The 17,939-nt window shown below is 42.6% G+C and overlaps 1 protein-coding gene across 3 annotated transcripts in view; it reads right to left on the reverse strand.

Annotated features, from left to right (window-relative positions):
* The window catches only part of LOC139232481 (zinc finger protein 618-like), a 121,115-nt gene that overhangs the window by 55,899 nt on the left and 47,277 nt on the right, over nt 1-17,939 (reverse strand). For 2 of the 3 annotated variants that reach the window (XM_070862750.1, XM_070862749.1), the window contains exon 2: nt 6,889-7,182. The exons of the other annotated variant lie outside the window; for it this stretch is intronic. In XM_070862750.1, the coding sequence (XP_070718851.1) occupies nt 6,889-7,099 (211 nt within the window). In that variant the 5' untranslated portion in view covers nt 7,100-7,182. The remainder of the gene's footprint in view (nt 1-6,888; nt 7,183-17,939) is intronic. 3 annotated transcript variants of the gene reach the window in all.

A 17,939-nucleotide genomic window follows, 5' to 3' on the forward strand; every position in this document is an offset into this window, starting at 1 on the left:
AGTCTCCCAATCTTAATAAAATCCCACGGGTTGTCTTGCCCTTAACCAGATTTTTAATCTGTACCATGACTTCTCCTTCTGTTTTCGCGAGTGCTTCATGCACCGTTTAAAAGGTCCGGTTTTTGGAACATATTTCCGGATTACGGACGCCGAGTCCTGCGATTTGCACCATGTCTGGTTTTCGGAATATTCTGGTTTTTAGAAGTCCAGATTTTTGACGTTCTACATGTGTAAGGAACTGATGATGGCTCTTTTCCACTGGTGGCACTATTTGAAGACTTCAATTTCACAAAATAATGTTTGCAGATAAAGCCATTAGTTATCTCGCCTTTCTCGAAGGTGGATTGCACTGATGGAAGATAATTCAACAGGATTCATGCCAAGTATAATTTCATTCATTTGTGAATGGAGCTGAACAAGAGGTTTGTTTCAATATATCTCTTTTTTGCTTTTCCCAGTATCTGCCAAGAATGCCATTAGAAAAGGCCTAAAAGCAACTAGTTGCATCCACAATGAATACCAGAATGTCACAAATTCCTTTAACCTTCACTGGAAGGCACATTAATCAACTATCAATCCGGCTGTCTGAAAGTAGACTGCATCGTAAAATTTGTACTTAAAAGCACTGAGTTATGAGTCTCAGATAATTCTATTTGTTGTCATTACTAAAGACTACCAAAGGGCATACAATCAAAGTGTTAAAAAATATGCAGAAAATTGATGCGGTAGAAAGTAAGAAGTTCCCATGCAAAATTAGTGAACCAGAGATTACAATAATAAGCTAAGGAAATAAATAGATGAGACTTAAAAATCAATTTGTTTGCAGGCAGAATCAAATGTCACCAAAAGTTACAACTGCAGACTTTTAAGCAAATACATGGTTACGTTCCAGATTATGGAGGCAATGGTTAAATAAAGGCATGAATCTGGAGTGCAGCAGAGGTAAAAAAAAACTGGTGCACAATATATTCCTCGTGCAGGAACGGCAGATCCATCAGTGCAATCCACTTCATTTTCCTCCAGATATGTCAGGGTGGGCAATTAAATGCTGGAGCGCCCAGAAGTTGACATTACGCCTTGTACCCAGCCCCCAACAGATCAAAGGAACGGCCATGTGAGATCCAAAAGGCAAGTTACTCTTTTACCCACCCCCCACCCCTGCTACTCCATCAATCTCTGGGGCTCAGGACCTTCTAGTCCGTTACTTCTGGACAGTAGTCAAAGGCCCCAAAATAGGCAGTCATTACTGCCACTACAAGCCTTTCAGGTCAAGGGACAGATCTGCACCTGGGCTGTGTTGGGCCTAAACCAAGGACCTAAACCTGCAAATATGGCCAAGATCAGGTCAGGCAGAATGTACACTGGGGGAAGCAAAATAGAGATTAAAAATTAGTGGGATCTCATTCCAGCTAACACAATTTTGGAAAGTTCCTAATCACCATAACCACTCCAAGTCAAATCAAGCTTGTTGATAGCTTTGTATAGTCCATGTAGTGTAAAAACACAATTTTCAATGTGCAAGATCATATTTAAGCCTCAATTGATCAAGTTCAACTTTTCTCATTGGGTGAAATTTACCAGTGTTCAACCAGTAGATTAAGCATCTTGAGGAGGACATTATTCGGAAGGAAAAGCTTACAGATTGTGTAGGACCTCTCCTGTCCAACAGACTTGTACATAAGCTAATACAGATATTATATAGCGGTCAACGGTAACCATACTGTACATAATGAAACCAGCACTAATCAATATTTTTGGTTACATGGTGTTGCTCATGGTGAATAAGAGGGGTATTTATACTTTCACATCAGGGTCATCGATTTATAGTGACGTTACTTAAATTCCATTTTTTATATTCAACACAAGCAATTTTTTTTTTTTAATTTAAAAAAATCTTAGGATTAAGAAAAACACTACGTCTCTATCTATGCTTCTTCTGTCAAGCAGGTGTCAATAATGAAAATGTTTATATTTTCTATCAACAAAAGACCAGTGATAATCAGCTGATAGTTGTGTGTTCTCTGCTTGGTTTCAGAATTCAACTGAATGAAAACAGTCTACTTTACCTTAATATACTTTTTGAACCTTACAGAATATAATTCAGATGTAGGTGTTTTTTTTTTTATTCGTTTATGGGATGTGGGCATCGCTGGTGATGCCAGCATTTATTACCCATCCCTAATTGCCCGTGAGAACATGGTGGTGAGCCACCTTCTTGAACCGCTGCAGTCCGTGTGGTGAAGGTACTCCAACAGTGCTGTTAGGGAGGGAGTTCCAGGATTGTGACCCAGAGATGACGAAGGAACGGCGATATACTTCCAAGTCAGGATGGTGTGTGACTTGGAGGGGAACGTGGAGGTAATGGTGTTCCCGTGCGCCTACTGCCCTTGTCCCTCTAGGCGGTAGAGGTCGTGGGTTTGGGAGGTGCTGCTAAAGGAGCCTTGGTGAGTTGCTGCAGTGCATCTTGGAGATGGTACACACTGAAGCCACGGTGCGCCGGTGGTGGAGGGAGTGAGTGCTGAAGGTGGTGGATGGGATGCCAATCAAGTGGGCTGCTTTGCCCTGGATGGTGTCGAGCTTCTTGAGTGTTGTTGGAAATGCACTCATCCAGGCAAGTGGAGAGTAAGTATTCCATCACACCCCTGACTTGTGCCTTGTAGATGGTGGAAAGACTTTAGGGAGTCAGGAGGAGAGACACTTGCCGCAGAATACCCAGCCTCTGAGCTGCTCTTATAGCCACAGTATTTATGTTTCTGGTCAATGGTGACCCCCCCCAGGATGTTGATGGTGGGGTATTCAGCGATGGTAATGCCGTTGAATGTCAAGGGAAGGTGGTTACATTCTCGCTTGTTGGAGATAGTCATTGTCTGGCACTGTGTGGCACGAATGTTATTTGCCACTTATCAGCCCAAGCCTGAATGTCGTTCAAGTCTTACTGCATGCAGGCATGGACTGCTCCATTAACTGAGGAGTTGCGAATGGAACTGAACACTGTGCAGTCATCAGCGAACGGTACCACCTCTGACCTTAATATGGAGGGAAGGTCATCGATGAAGCAGCTAAAGATGGTTGGACCTAGGACACAGCCCTGAGGAACTCCTGCAGCGATGTCCTGGGGCTGTGATGATTGATGTCCAACCATCACAACCATTTTTCCTTTCTGCTCGGTATGTCTCCAGCCAGTGGAGAGTTTTCCCACTGATTCCCATTGACGTCAATTTTACTGGGGCTCCTCAAGGCCACATTCTGTCAAATGCTGCCTCGATGTCACTCTCACCTCTGGAATTCAGCTCTTTTGGACTAAGACTGTACTGAGGTCTAGAGCCGAGTGGTCTTGGTGGAACCCAAACTGGGCATCTTTGAGCAGGTTATTGGTGAGTAAGTGCCACTTGATAGCACTGTTAATGATACCTTCCATCACTTGGCCAATGATTGAGAGTAGACTGATGAAGTGGTAATTGGCTGGATTGGATTTATCCTGCTTTTTGTGGACAGGACATACCTGGGCAGTTTTCCACATTGTCGGATAGATGCCAGTGTTGTAGCTGTACTGGAACAGCTTGGCCAGAGGCGCGGCTACTTCTGGAGCACAAGTCTTCAGCACAACAGTCGGGATGTTGTCAGGGCCCATAGCCTTTGCTGTATCCAGTGCCCTGTAAGAAGCTTTTGAAATCTGCACTCTAAATTTTCTTCAACTAGTTTTGTAAAACAATTGAATAGACTTCGTACAAGACTTTGAGAGAAGTGTTTATCATTTGTCCAGCTTAAATCTAATGAACAAAATGTTGAATCATTGTGGGTGGAGATTAGAGATAGTAAGGGGAAAAAGTCACTGGTGGGCGTAGTTTATAGGCCCCCAAATAATAACTTCATGGTGGGGCGGACAATAATCATGGGAATAATGGAGGCATGTGAAAAAGGAACGGCAGTAATCATGGAGGATTTTAACCTACATATCGATTGGTCAAATCAAATCGCACGGGGTAGCCTTGAGGAGGAATTCATAGAATGCATACGGGATTGTTTCTTAGAACAGTATGTTACAGAACCTACAAGAGAGCAAGCTATCTTAGATCTGGTCCTGTGTAATGAGACAGGAATAGTAAACGATCTCCAAGTAAAAGATCCTCTCGGAATGAGTGATCACAGTATGGTTGAATTTGTAATACAGATTGAGGGTGAGGAAGTAGTGTCTCAAACGAGCATACTGTGCTTAAACAAAGGGGACTACAGTGGGATGAGGGCAGAGTTGGCTGAAGTAAACTGGAAACACAGACTAAACGGTGGCACAATTGAGGAACAGTGGAGGACTTTTAAGGAGCTCTTTCATAGTGCTCAACAAAAATATATTCCAGTGAAAAAGAAGGGCGGTAAGAGAAGGGACAACCAGCCGTGGATAACCAAGAAATAAAGGAGAGTATCAAATTAAAAACCAATGTGTATAAGGTGGCCAAGGTCAGTGGGAAACTAGAGGATTGGGAAAATTTTACACGACAGCAAAGAATGACTAAGAAAGCAATAAAGAAAGGAAAGATAGATTACGGAATAGTAAAAGCTTTTACAGATATATAAAACGGAAAAGAGTGACTCAAGTAAATGTTGGTCCCTTAGAAGATGAGAAGGTGGATTTAATAATGGGAAATGTGGAAATGGCTGAGACCTTAAACAATTATTTTGCTTCGGTCTTCACAGTGGAAGACACAAAAACCATGCCAAAAATTGCTGGTCACGGGAATGTGGGAAGGGAGGACCTCAAGATAATCACTGTCACTAGGGGGGTAGTGCTGGACAGGCTAATGGGACTCAAGGTAGATAAGTCCCCTGGTCCTGATGAAATGCATCCCAGGGTATTAAAAGAGATGGCGGAAGTTATAGCAGATGCATTCGTTATAATCTACCAAAATTCTCTGGACTCTGGGGAGGTACCAGCGGATTGGAAAGCAGCTAATGTAACGCCTCTGTTTAAAAAAGGGGGCAGACAAAAGGCAGGTAACTATAGGCCGGTTAGTTTAACATCTGTAGTGGGGAAAATACTTGAAGCTATCAATAAGGAAGAAATAGCGGGACATCTAGATAGGAATAGTACAATCAAGCAGACGCAACATGGATTCATGAAGGGGAAATCATGTTTAACTAATTTACTGGAATTCTTTGAGGATATAACGAGCATGGTGGATAGAGGTGTACTGTCGGATGTGGTGTATTTAGATTTCCAAAAGGCATTTGATAAGGTGCCACACAAAAAGTTACTGCAGAAGATAAAGGTACGCGGAGTCAGAGGAAATGTATTAGCATGGATAGAGAATTGGCCAGCTAACAGAAAGCAGAGAGTCGGGATAAATGGGTCCTTTTCGGGTTGGAAATTGGTGGTTAGTGGTGTGCCACAGGGATCGTTGCTGGGACCACAACTGTTTACAATATACATAGATGACCTGGAAGAGGGGACAGAGTGTATTGTAACAAAATTTGCATATGACAAAGATTAGTGGGAAAGCGGGTTGTGTAGAGGACACAGAGAGGCTGCAGAGAGATTTAGATAGGTTAAGCGAATGGGCTAAGGTTTGGCAGATGGAATACAATGTCGGAAAATGTGAGGTCATCCACCTTGGGGAAAAAAAAACAGTAAAAGGGAATATTATTTGAATGGGGAGAAATTACAACATGCTGCGGTGCAGAGGGACCTTGTGCATGAATCCCAAAAAGTTAGTTTGCAGGTGCAGCAGATAATCAGGAAGGCAAATGGAATGTTGGCCTTCATTGCGAGAGGGATGGAGTACAAAAGCAGGGAGGTCCTGCTGCAACTGAAAAGGGTATTGGTGAGGCCGCATCTGGAGTACTGCGTGCAGTTTTGGTCACCTTGCTTAAGGAAGGATATACTAGCTTTGGAGGGGGTACCGAGACGATTCACTATGCTGATTCCGGAGATGAGGGGGTTACCTTATGATGATAGATTGAGTAGACTGGGTCTTTACTCGTTGGAGTTCAGAAGGATGAGGGGTGATCTTCTAGAAACATTTAAAATAATGAAAGGGATAGACAAGATAGAGGCAGAGAGGTTGTTTCCACTGGTCGGGGAGACTAGAACTAGGGGGCACAGCCTCAAAATACAGGGGAGCTAATTTAAAACCGAGTTGAGAAGGAATTTCTTCTCCCAGAGGGTGTGAACCTATGGAATTCTCTGCCCAAGGAAGCAGTTGAGGCTAGCTCATTGAATGTATTCAAATCACAGATAGATAGATTTTTAACCAATAAGGGAATTAAGGGTTACGGGGAGCGGGCGGGTAAATGGAGCTGAGTCCACGGCCAGATCAGCCATGATCTTGTTGAATGGCGGAGCAGGCTCGAGGGGCTAGATGGCCTACTCCTGTTCCTAATTCTTATGTTCTTATTATGTAATACTAATGATGCATCCTGAAAATTCGGCACATTATACATGATCAGACTGCAGGACCTGTCTTCTGCTAACAGAGCCAACACTTTGGGCAAAAATACCACATCAAAGCCCAAGTTTTTGGGAAGAGGCTGAAGCCTCCAAGTAAAAACTTGAATGAAGGTATTAGAAGACAGAAAAATAATGGTTAAGTTTAATCATTGTGATATGAGATTTTAAATGATTGGTTAATTAAACTACTGACTGCAAAATATTTATTATGGTTTTCCTATCATCAACTATTTACATTGGGTTTTCCATTGTGACTGTTGACATATGGGTATTCCATGATAAATACGTAAAACAGGAAATAGGTTCATGTAGAATTACATAGAATCTACAACACACAAAAAAAAGCCATTCAGCCCGACTGGTCTATGTCCATGTACAGGAAGTGAGCACAAAACACAAGATTTTTTAAGGTAGATATATAGATAGACTTGAATGTTAATATTTACCACTGGATTGATTATTGGGTTGATCCTGTTCAAGACACCGTTGAGCCCCATCCTCACCAATCACAACACAGATCTCCGCTACCTCACGTGCGTTGTCATTAACGTTATTGTTGCTCTTGTGATCTTTGGATTCATCTTGCTGCAACTCAGCATGCACTTCACTCTCATCATCTCTATTTTCAGTCTTTATTGCTGCATCAAGGGAACTCATTGTGTTGGCCTTTATCCAGTACTTCTTAAAATGTGTCAGAATCTGGCAGAGTCACTGCAACAATCCTTTGCACTGTTCAATTTCTGTTAGGGCAAAAATATATATTAATGTCTATATTTGCCTTTCTGACTAATTTTATATTTTAGTGAGAAGAATATATAACTACGGTAATGACTTAATTGTTCTCATTCTCTTTAAAACTCCTGTAATTTGGTCTGGTTGGAAAGTCATCAGCTTCTTGCACCTGGTTAGGTTGTTCTTCACCTTCATTTTAAGGGAAACAGCACACTTAATTTACAAATATTGATGCTGTATGTCTGCTATGTGGATTGTAGCAATAGTTGCCAATAATGATTTTTTAGAATCATCTCCATATACTTTCCCTCATACCTGCCAAGTTGTGATTAGAGTTATTTTTTGATGGATTATATCCCACTCCAGAGACTTGAGCACAAAATCTAGGCCGACACTCCAGTGCAATACCGAGGGAGTGCTGCTGTCGGCGACGCCATTTTTTTGGATGAGACGTTAAACCGAGGCCTCGTCTGTCCTCTCAGGTGGACATAAAAGATCCCATGGCACTATTTCAAAGAAGAGCAGGGGAGTTCACCCCCTGGTTTCCTGGCCAATAATTATACTTCAACCAACCACTAAAGCAGATGATCTGGTCATTACCTCATTGCCATTTGTGAGACCTTGCTATGCGCAAATTGGTTGTTGCGTTTCCTATGTTACAATAGTGACTACACTTCAAAGATATGTAATTGGATGTGAAGTATTTTGGAACGTCCTGAGCCCATGAAAGGCGCAATATAAATGCACCTTCTTTCTATACTCTCAACATTTCTTTGTGTGTGCCAACCCCTTCTGAGACTGGGAGGACTAAGAATGTGCCTAAAGGATTGCACCTAGGTCTTCATAAAAGAGTGAATGTGGGAAAGAAAGGAAATGTGCATTTATATTGTACCTTTACTCAGGACATCCCAAAGCATGAACGGTCAATGCTGCAGCCAATTTGTCCACAGCAAGATCCCATAAATGGCAATAAGATAGATAACCATATGATTTATTTTAGTGAAGTTGATTGAGGGCTAAATTTTGGTCAGGATATGAGGAGAACTCTACTGCTCTTCTTCCAAGTGTCATGGAATGTGTTACATCACCAGAGGTTAGACGAGGCCTTGGTTGGACGTCTCAAAAGACGATACCTCCAATAGTGCAGCACTCCCTCTGTACTCCACTGAAGTGTCAGACAACATGAGGTGCTCAATTTTCTGGAATGGGGCTTGAACTCACGGCCTTCTGACATGGAGGTAAGAGTGCGACCACTGACTCAAAATAGAAAATGAACCAATTCTAATATTCTCTCATTCCAATATTCCAATTGTTCATCCAGCCTCTACAAGCAAATCTGCCATTTTGAAGAAATGATCAGCTAGAAATTTATGTGGATACTCAACATTGCATGGATTGTTAACTGTAGTCCTTGAGAGTAGAGACTGAATAAAGCTCTGCTAATGTGTTTCATAGGTACAAAAGTCCAGGAAATGCTTCATTGCAATTTATTCAGTTAGTGCACTAATGCAAATGAGTTATGTCAAAATAGCACATAAAATAGAGGACAGAAACTCAGCCGCTTGCTATACAGGGTAGCTTGGAGCACTACAGCACTTGTTAGCTTGAGTTGTCCAAGAAAGGAATTTTTCATGCAACTCCAAGTAAATATTTTAACATATTTTTCAAACCAAAGTATGATGGAAATTTTAAAGTATACTACAGATCACAGTTGGCCGCAATGTCATAATTCCCAGAATGTACTGCATCAAGCAGAAGCAACAAAGCAGTGCTGGGACTAAAATTAAAAAGTTGCATGCTGGATTTACTCAGAACACTTGCCACACTTTTTTTTTGAGGGCTGAGTACATTTTGGAAATTTAAAATGCATTAGTGTCAAGCTCATCGTGAAGTAAAATTCCAAATTGTGAACGAACTGCCCATACCATCATATTGACAAATGCCAGTTTTATTCTTACAATTATGAGGTGGCTGCAGAGATTGTGGATGCATTGGTTTTGATCTTTCAAAATTCCATAGACTCTTGAACGGTCCAAGCGGATTGGAAGGTAGCAAATTTAACACTGCTATTCAAGAAAAAGAAGGGAGAGAGAAAACAGGGAAATACAGGCCAGTTAGCCTGGCATCAGTCATCCATTGTTAAGGAAGTGGTATCAGGGCACTTAGAAAACCATAACATTAGGCAGAGTCAACGTGGTTTTATGAAAGGGAAATTTATTGGACTAATTTGAGGATATAACTAGCAGGGTAGATAAAGGGGAACCAGTGGATGTAGTATATGTGGATTTCCAAAAGGCATTCGATAAGGTGCCACATAAATGGTTATTACACAAAATAAGGGCTCATGGATTGGGGGTAATGTATTAGCATGGATAGAGGATTGGTTAATGGACAGAAAACAGAGAGTAGAGATAAACGGGCCTTTATCAGGTTGGCAGGCTGTAACTATTGAGGTGCTGCAAGGATCAATGCTGGGGCCTCAGCTATTTACAATCTATATTAATGACCTAGATGAAGGGACTGAGTGTAATGTATCCAAGTTTGCTGATGATACAAAGCTAGGTGCGACAGTAAGTTGTGAGGAGAACACAAGGTGTTTGCAAAAGGATATAGATAGACTGAGTGAGTGGGCAGTGAGGTGGCAGATAAGAGTATAATGTAGGGAAATGTGAGGTTATTCACTTTGGTAGGAAGAATAGAAAAACAGAATTTATTTTTAAAAAGGTGAGGCACTTTTAAATGTTTGTGTTCAGAGAGGTTTGGGTGTCCTTGTGCAAGAAACACAAAAAGCGTGCATGCAGGTACAGCAAGCAATAAGGAAGGCAAATGGCATGTTGTCCTTTATTGTAAGGGAGTTGGAGTATAAGAGCAAGGAAGTCTTGCTACAATTGTACAGGGCCTTGGTGAGACCACACCTGGAGTACTGTGCACAGTTTGGGTCTCCTTATCTAAGGAAGAATCTACGTGCCTTGGAGGCGGTGCAACGGAGGTTCACTAGATTGATTCCTGGGATGAGACGGCTGTCTTATGATAAGAGATTGTGTAAAATGGGCCTATATTCTCTGGAGTTTAGAAGAATGAGAGGTGATCTCATTGAAACACAAAAGATACTGAGGGGTATTGACAGGGTAGATGTTGAGAGATTGCTTCCCCTGGCTGGAGTGTCTCCATAGGGGGCACAGTCTCAGGATAAGGGGTAGGCCATTTAAGACTGCGGTGAGGAGGAATTTCTTCACTCACCCGAGGGTTGTGAATCTTTGGCATTCTCTGCCCCAGAGGGCTGTGGATACTGAGTCTCTGAATATACTGAAGGCTGATTTTTGGCATCTAAGGAAATCAAGGGATATGGAGATCGCGCGGAAAAGTGGAGTTGAGGTAGATGATCAGCCATGATCTTATTGAATGGCGGAGCAGGCTCGAAGGGCCATATGGCCTACTCCAGCTCCTATTTCTTATGTTCTTAATTATGAAGCTGCCAACTTATAAATGCGTACCAGCAACTAAATGATCAGCTTGATAATAAACACTTCATAACTTTGTTCTAATGATTAAAAAAAGCACATGTATTAGCATTTTACAATTGAAATCCTGGTTTTAAAATCAGGCCAAACACAGCTTTAAAAAGTATCTGTAAAATTAGGATATTATTGTTTTAGAAATGTGATGAAATCCAACCTCAAAAAGAAACAATGATAATTCCAAACTAGCCAGTGCAATTTTCTGCAGCTCTCCGAAACACACTATGTTTTATCATTATCAGATCCTTCATTTAATTAAAATTTAGTAGTTATCTATCTGAAACCCGACTTCAAAAGGAGAAGACGTTTTTCTTCTTGGGTCACTTCTCATTGAAGCTGGTGAAAATTTATGAAGCCATTCAACTTTCTTTTTCCATGTCATTTCTTTAATGAAAAATGAATTAAAATTATTCCTTTAATTTTAACAAAATTCAAGTTATTAAAAAGATTACTCTGCAAATAACTTGCCCGTAAGACTTGGGCTTTTTGCTACCCAACTTAATGGTGGTATTAGCTTCCCGTGTCACAGTCATTACTGCACCTCGCCAATACACACTCTTGCAAGAGAGGGCAGTCTTGCACGTGGAGTTCTTCACAACAAAGTACAAATTATTCTCTAATTTGAAATGATGATAATGTTCCTTTATCTGGAAAAAATAGAATAGTCTGAATTTATTTTAGAAGAATAAGCCTCTTTATTCTGGCTGACACTTATGATAAGCGTTAAGTTGTTATCTACTAGAAAATATCCCATGGCATTGTTCACAGGTAGTCTCGGATCTAGAGTTGGGTTGTGATGTTTACTGTAGCGATTTTTCAGGGAGCATTTGTAACTGCTTCTAAATCTTATCCAGGCCAATGGAATGCTTTTCTTTACAAGATTTGAATCCTTAAAGTGTAATGTCTGCTGTGATGGCTTTGTGCTAGACGCAAGGTTATATATATTTTTCACACTGTCCTAACAGCTCTTGAAAATAATTCTTAATAGTGTAAGATACCCTAGTTGTGTATACATATATACGTAGGATTAGGGTTTGGTTTAATCTCTCACGATTAAAGTTTTTTTTAACCTTTTGCTTAAATGAAATGGTTAAAAGTTGGTTGGCAACACACTTTCCAAACGCACATTCCATACACTTCCAATCGTTGACAATATAATCTGGATTCTGCAAATGGAAGTATTTTAAGTAATTGTAATAAAAATCATTAGGCCAAAAATCGCGTTCTCTGAGGGCGTGTACAACGTGCGCATGCACCCGTAGAAGCCCCGCAAGTGCTGGTTCTCGGCGCGCAACGTGCATGCGTCAAAGTCCAGCACTTGCGAACTGTCAGAATTTCTTGACAGTTTCAATGCATTCCGGGAGAAGCATGTCCTTCAAACTCTTACACTGGTAAAAGCAGGAATAAGGCCTGCTTTTACCAGTGTAAGAGTTTTAAAAGATAGAAAAATAACATTTTATCAATAATTTTTATATTAAAAACCCTGTCCATTAAGGCAACTTTATTTTTACCCCTATTAAAACATATTAAAAACATTTAGAAAAATGTTTTTTTGTCCAAAACATTTAATTAAATTCAATTTTGATTAATTTTAAATATGTGAAGTGCTTTTCTTATTTATTTAAAATGTGTGTGTTTTAAGGGGTATCTCATTCATAAAAATGGTGATCTCCATACAAACGGAGCTGATCATTACTGTGAATGGGAATGCGCCATTTACATTGATTGTACAGCCTGGGATCATGTGGGCCAGACCATACGTTCCTGGAACACGTGGGCCCCTACGCTGGACTCCGCAGCTAGACCTCAGAGCACAAGTCTATGTTCCACCGGGACCACCAGGTATTTTTGTAAAACAAATTTCGGTCGGAGGCATCCACCCGCAGGAAACCTCTGACCGCAATTCTTGGCCCATTAGTTTCTAAATTCTTAAACTAAGCTTTCCTTCTTTCAATCACCCTGTGAACAATATCATTTGCGACCAGTGGAAGAGTGTTGCCGGTGGTGAATTACTTCCCATTATCCTTCCTTAGCTCTAGAAATGGAGTCTCTTGAAGGTGAAGGTTGGGAACTCATCTTGTGGGCAGTGAACAGCTACAGGACTGCATCCTACTATTCTATTGCAGTGTGTTAGATTACAGCGTCAGTTTCAAAGTAACAGAAGCTGTGCATACCCGTACTGTTAACTGAAACCATACTATATACTACATATTGATTATTAAGCAGTCTAAATCTTGCACAGGAATAAGGGAGAACTGCTTTGATTAACACAAAATGTAGAGAAAAACTACAATTTTATAATTCTGTTTGCTTGTTGCTAGAACTAATTCAACAGTCATAAAGAAATCCTGCAGGTGAAAGTTGTTGGGGCTTCATCGCATACCTGTGCACGCGATGAGATTTGGTGTTGGAAAATGGTGCTCCAATCAGATCACATCCCTGTGCCACGAGACATCTTCCACTTAGTGCTCTTAACTTCAGGATATAGTTTTGCATTTTATTTGCTTTGTTGATTGCTCTCTACAGTGATTGAATATGCTAAGTGTCTCCAAAAGCACTACCAAGAGGTTTAGCAACTAGGTCCTTAGCTATTTCAACTATATGCATGGTATAGATATATTGCCTAATTTTTCTTTGAATGTACAATACTTCATACCTCCCCATACCGAATATTGTTTGCCAACTTTTCTTCGCCCTGTTAATCAAAAGCAGCAAAGCCAAAGGAGCAGACTTAGTCAAAAAACACAAATTTCTGGAAGAAACAAAATATATTTAAAAAATGTCCAGTGTGAATACATTAGACACTGGTAGTAAAATAAAACATTTAAATAATTTGCTTAATTCTATTTATCCAATAAGTCACTCCATTCATCAAGACTTTCTCCAGATCCACAAGGCAAGAATCATTTCCTGATTTAGAATTAACACAATTATGGATGCCTTTTGAAATCAACGTTTCAATCATAGCCAACTGAGTAAAATGCCTGTACGAACACATTGAATTTTTTTAAGTTTGTAAGTAGCAAAGAATCAGTCCCAACAATCCCCTTCAAAAATTAATTCATTATAATCAACTTTTACTTAATTTTTTAAACATACAAAAATACGAAAGTGATGGGCAGGCAAAGAGCAGCTGATCCATCAAGCCTGTCCTTAACACTGTGACCCTCATGTTGCTCCCCTGCTGTGTCAACTATGGTGTGATAGTCGCTGTGCCCCGGGAATACCTGTTCAACTCAGTGAATCGTCTGAAAATAAGGGATTGATCAGTCTTGGCAATACAATTTAAAATGTAATATCAGAATGACAAGCTTTTAATAAAGGGTCCATTAAATCTGAGAATATAGAGGATGCCATTAGGACGCTGTTAGACCACAGTCTGAGGTTAAAAAGAGAAAACTGTACATTATGCTCACAAGTCATGAAGGTAACCTGCATTGAAACCTCCACCAATTTTGAACTTTGAGCCAGCCTCTATGGGGTTACACAGGAGCATCTCAGTTGCCGATGACCCTACTCACAAGAAAAGTTACCGTCCTACTTAATACCTATCCATCCCTCTACAAAAAGGTAAATTACATATGGCAGGCATCCAGTGATAATTTTAGAAAAGCCTTTGAAAATCTGAAGTCGCCCTCAAGTTTCCCCACACATTGTTGTCACATTCATGGCCTTAGCACCAAGTCTGAAAATATTCTCATTAATTAATATCTAGGTTACACATTGAACCTGAAACATTTAAGTTTCAAAGGAGTATTTGGGCTTGAATGCCCAAAAGTATTTCCTAGCATGATGAAACTTAAACAATTTAAATGATGGTAAGTAGTGTTGGATGGCATATTGCATTCCTACCAGTCACAAGTTCCTAAATGCAACTCAGTTACTGTTGTAGGCAGTTGAGGGTGTTTAACCATTAAGGATGAAATTTTAAAAAGAAGTCCTCTGCCACTTTCACACCTTGCAGACAATTTTACAGATTCTTTGGTGAATTAACAACAATAAGAATGTGAAATGGGAGAAAAACATTGTCATGTATGTAAGACCATGTATACTAACTGCATAGGTCATATAAGATGTGCCACCAGAGGGCACTGCGGTGGGAAACCTGAGGGTCACCTGCATAGGTGTGCAGGGCCCAGTATAAACGGCTGCCCACCATGCTTGTGCCTCACTTTGGAGTTACAATATATGGGACTACGGTCACAACAGCTTAAATACAATATTAGACCTTGTGGAGTCATTCATAAGAGTATTAAAGACATAACAACTGGCGACGAGATTATGAACTTTCACGCAAAAATTGACTAATGGTGCATTAGAAAAGCTCGCAGGTGAAGATTGGGAAGCCTTTATGGAGCGGCTCGACCAATATTTCGAAGCAAACGACCTGGTAGGTGATGATCCGGCCACGCTGGCCGATAAACACAGACCTACCCTGTTGACCAATTGTGGGCCGCGGTCTACGGCCTCGTCAGGGACTTGCTTGCACCAGAGAAAACAATGACCAAGTCATACGAGGAGCTGAAAGTACTAATTCGAGATCATCTCAAACTGAAGGAGAGCATCCTCATGGCCAGGCATCAATTTTATACACACCGCCACCCCGAAGGCCAGGAAATCGTGAAGTACGCTGCCGATCTCAGGAGGCTGGCAGGACCGTGTGAATTCGACGCATCCCTCGCCGATGCGTTGCGGGACGTCTTCGTAATTGGCATCGGTCATGAGGCCCTTCTTCACAGGCTGTCTGCCGAAACCACCGTCACTCTACAGAAGACCATCAGCATCAGCCAGGCGTTCATGAGCTCAGCAGGTGATGACTTACTCTCAGGACTCAAACGGGACGTCTTCGTAATTGGCATCGGTCATGAGGCCCTTCTTCACAGGCTACTGTCTGCCGAAACCACCGTCACTCTACAGAAGACCATCAGCATCAGCCAGGCGTTCATGAGCTCAGCAGGTGATGACTTACTCTCAAGACTCAAACCCGGCAAGTATTGTAACTAGAATGGCGCCTTTCACAGGCAGAACTGTTGAACGTGAATCTGCCCAGGGCAGAGCTTACAGGCGCGCGCGCCCCCACCCCCCCCCCCCCCCCAAGTCCTTTAACTCAGAGTCCGCCGAGGGGTGCAAACGTAAGTCGAGTAGCACCATGCTGGCGTTGCGGAGGTAATCACAGGGCTCATCAGTGTCGGTTCAGAGATTGTGTGTGCAAAGGCTGCAGCAAACGGCCACCTCCAGTGAATGTGCAAAAGAACTGTGACTGTGACTCACCACGTGGAAGAGGAGTCAGCAGATGGTTGTGAATCCAGCGTGGATTATGAGGAGATGGCTAGAGAGGCAGCTCAGTCCCAGGACGAAGTGTATGGAATATATACTTGCACCACAGATTGTCCTCCTGTGATAATGGAAGTCGAGATAAATGGCATTCCAGTCTTCATGGAAGTGGACACGGGGGCGAGTCAGTCAGTAATGAGCCAGGAGGCCTTTGAGAGGCTATGGGACGATGCAAGCTGGTCCCGGTTCAGGCAAAGCTGCGCACCTACACCAAGGAATTGATATCGGGTGTAAGTGTATCCCATGATGGCGTGGTGCACAATTTACCATTGTGGGTTGTTTCAGGTGATGGACCGACGTTACTTGGAAGAAGATGGATAGGGAAGATTCATTGGAACTGGGAAGACTTCATCCCTCCAGCAATTGACATCCCCTATGCTCAGAGGCAGAGCAAACCCCACCTTCGGTTGGACCAGGCACCGGAGAACAGATCCGCGCAGCTCCCGAGGCACAGACCGCTCATCACGACTGCGTGGCGATGATCCAGCCGAGACAACCCGAACGCACCTTCCCGGTTTCAGTGGCAGGAGTCCTGGGGAGGAAGATTGGATCAGAGGATACCTTCCCAACTTCAGTGGCAGAATCCCTGGGAAAAAAGATTGCAGCAGTCGACATCATGAACAGGGAAAAGATGGCGTCCAAACCACGAGGTGCAGTGCTAATGGAGCAACAACACGTGGTCCCATGCAAGGAAGATGATTGGGATAAAAGTAGTAAGGTCATTTTAAAGGAGGCCAGCAACCCGCCATTTTTGAATGAACTGCTTGAAATTGGTAACCAATGTAAAAGTCCAGCTGTAACAAGCAAAATGTTGTTGAGCGATGTCGGGTGCAAACTGCAATCAGCCAATGTAGCGGGCGAAAACCTAACGGTCGTATACAGGTCCAGCGGGCTACCCAATGCTGTAGCCTGTGTCCCTGGGACCAGAACAATGCAACATAAAGTTTCCCCTTGGCTGACAGAAGCAGACAAGCCACAGAGTAAATGATCCCCGGAGAGCTGAGGCACCGGTAGCAATACCCTGCCTCAGATCAGTTTAACATTGCAGGCACCCGATGGCATGAACCGCCACGGGCCAGAAACAGTAAACTGCGTCTATGCTCGCAGTCGGCTACCGTCGCCCACCCTCCGGGTGGAAAAGGCGCAGCTCACAAATCCACTCGCCACCACGGCAATGCCCAAGAGCGAAGGGTCACCCGCAACGGCTCCTCCGAACGGGACCTGGACCAGCCAGGATCCCAAACTAGAGAGTGCTCACAACAGTGCCCTCAAGGAAAGCGAGTCAGCAGTCCCCTGCGAACTGCTAGACAAGGCGAGGCAGCCCCACCGTCGCTTAGACGAAACGCTCACTTGCTCAGACCGTTTCCCAGGGAGCAGCAGCGACACTGTGCAAATGAAAAGGACAGGGAGGTCACAGACACAGCAGCTGTCTTTGGGCCTGCCCAACACTAGGAGTAACGGCAAGAGCCCCGAGCTCCGGCAACTCGAGCTCACCTTGCCCTATAGACCCACTAGCATGGGGTGCTGCGCCGCCACCAGACGGCCCAGATTTCATCCGGCAGTGTTGGAACTGGACTGTCCTTGTGTACCTATACCGATCATGGAAATGTACCACACAAAAAGAAACACAACTGTAATCCACCCAACAAATGTACCAAGATGTAAATGTAAAACCCATATGATGAACTTGAATGTAACTTGCATGTAACGGGCCATTAGCATGATGTGTGTGTGTGTGTGTGTGTGTGTGTGTGTGTGTGTGTGGGGGGGGGGGAAAGCGAAGGGGAGAATGGAGTGGTCATGGACTTACAACCAGAAACCACGAGGACCTCCACTGGCAACAATTCTCACTACCAACCCACCCAAGCAATGGTCAACCAGGAAGAGCAAAGCCCAGGTCACCGTCAATGTAC

The sequence above is a fragment of the Pristiophorus japonicus genome, chromosome 20 (assembly GCF_044704955.1).
Source record: "Pristiophorus japonicus isolate sPriJap1 chromosome 20, sPriJap1.hap1, whole genome shotgun sequence".
In the NCBI taxonomy this organism is placed as follows: Eukaryota; Metazoa; Chordata; class Chondrichthyes; family Pristiophoridae; genus Pristiophorus; species Pristiophorus japonicus.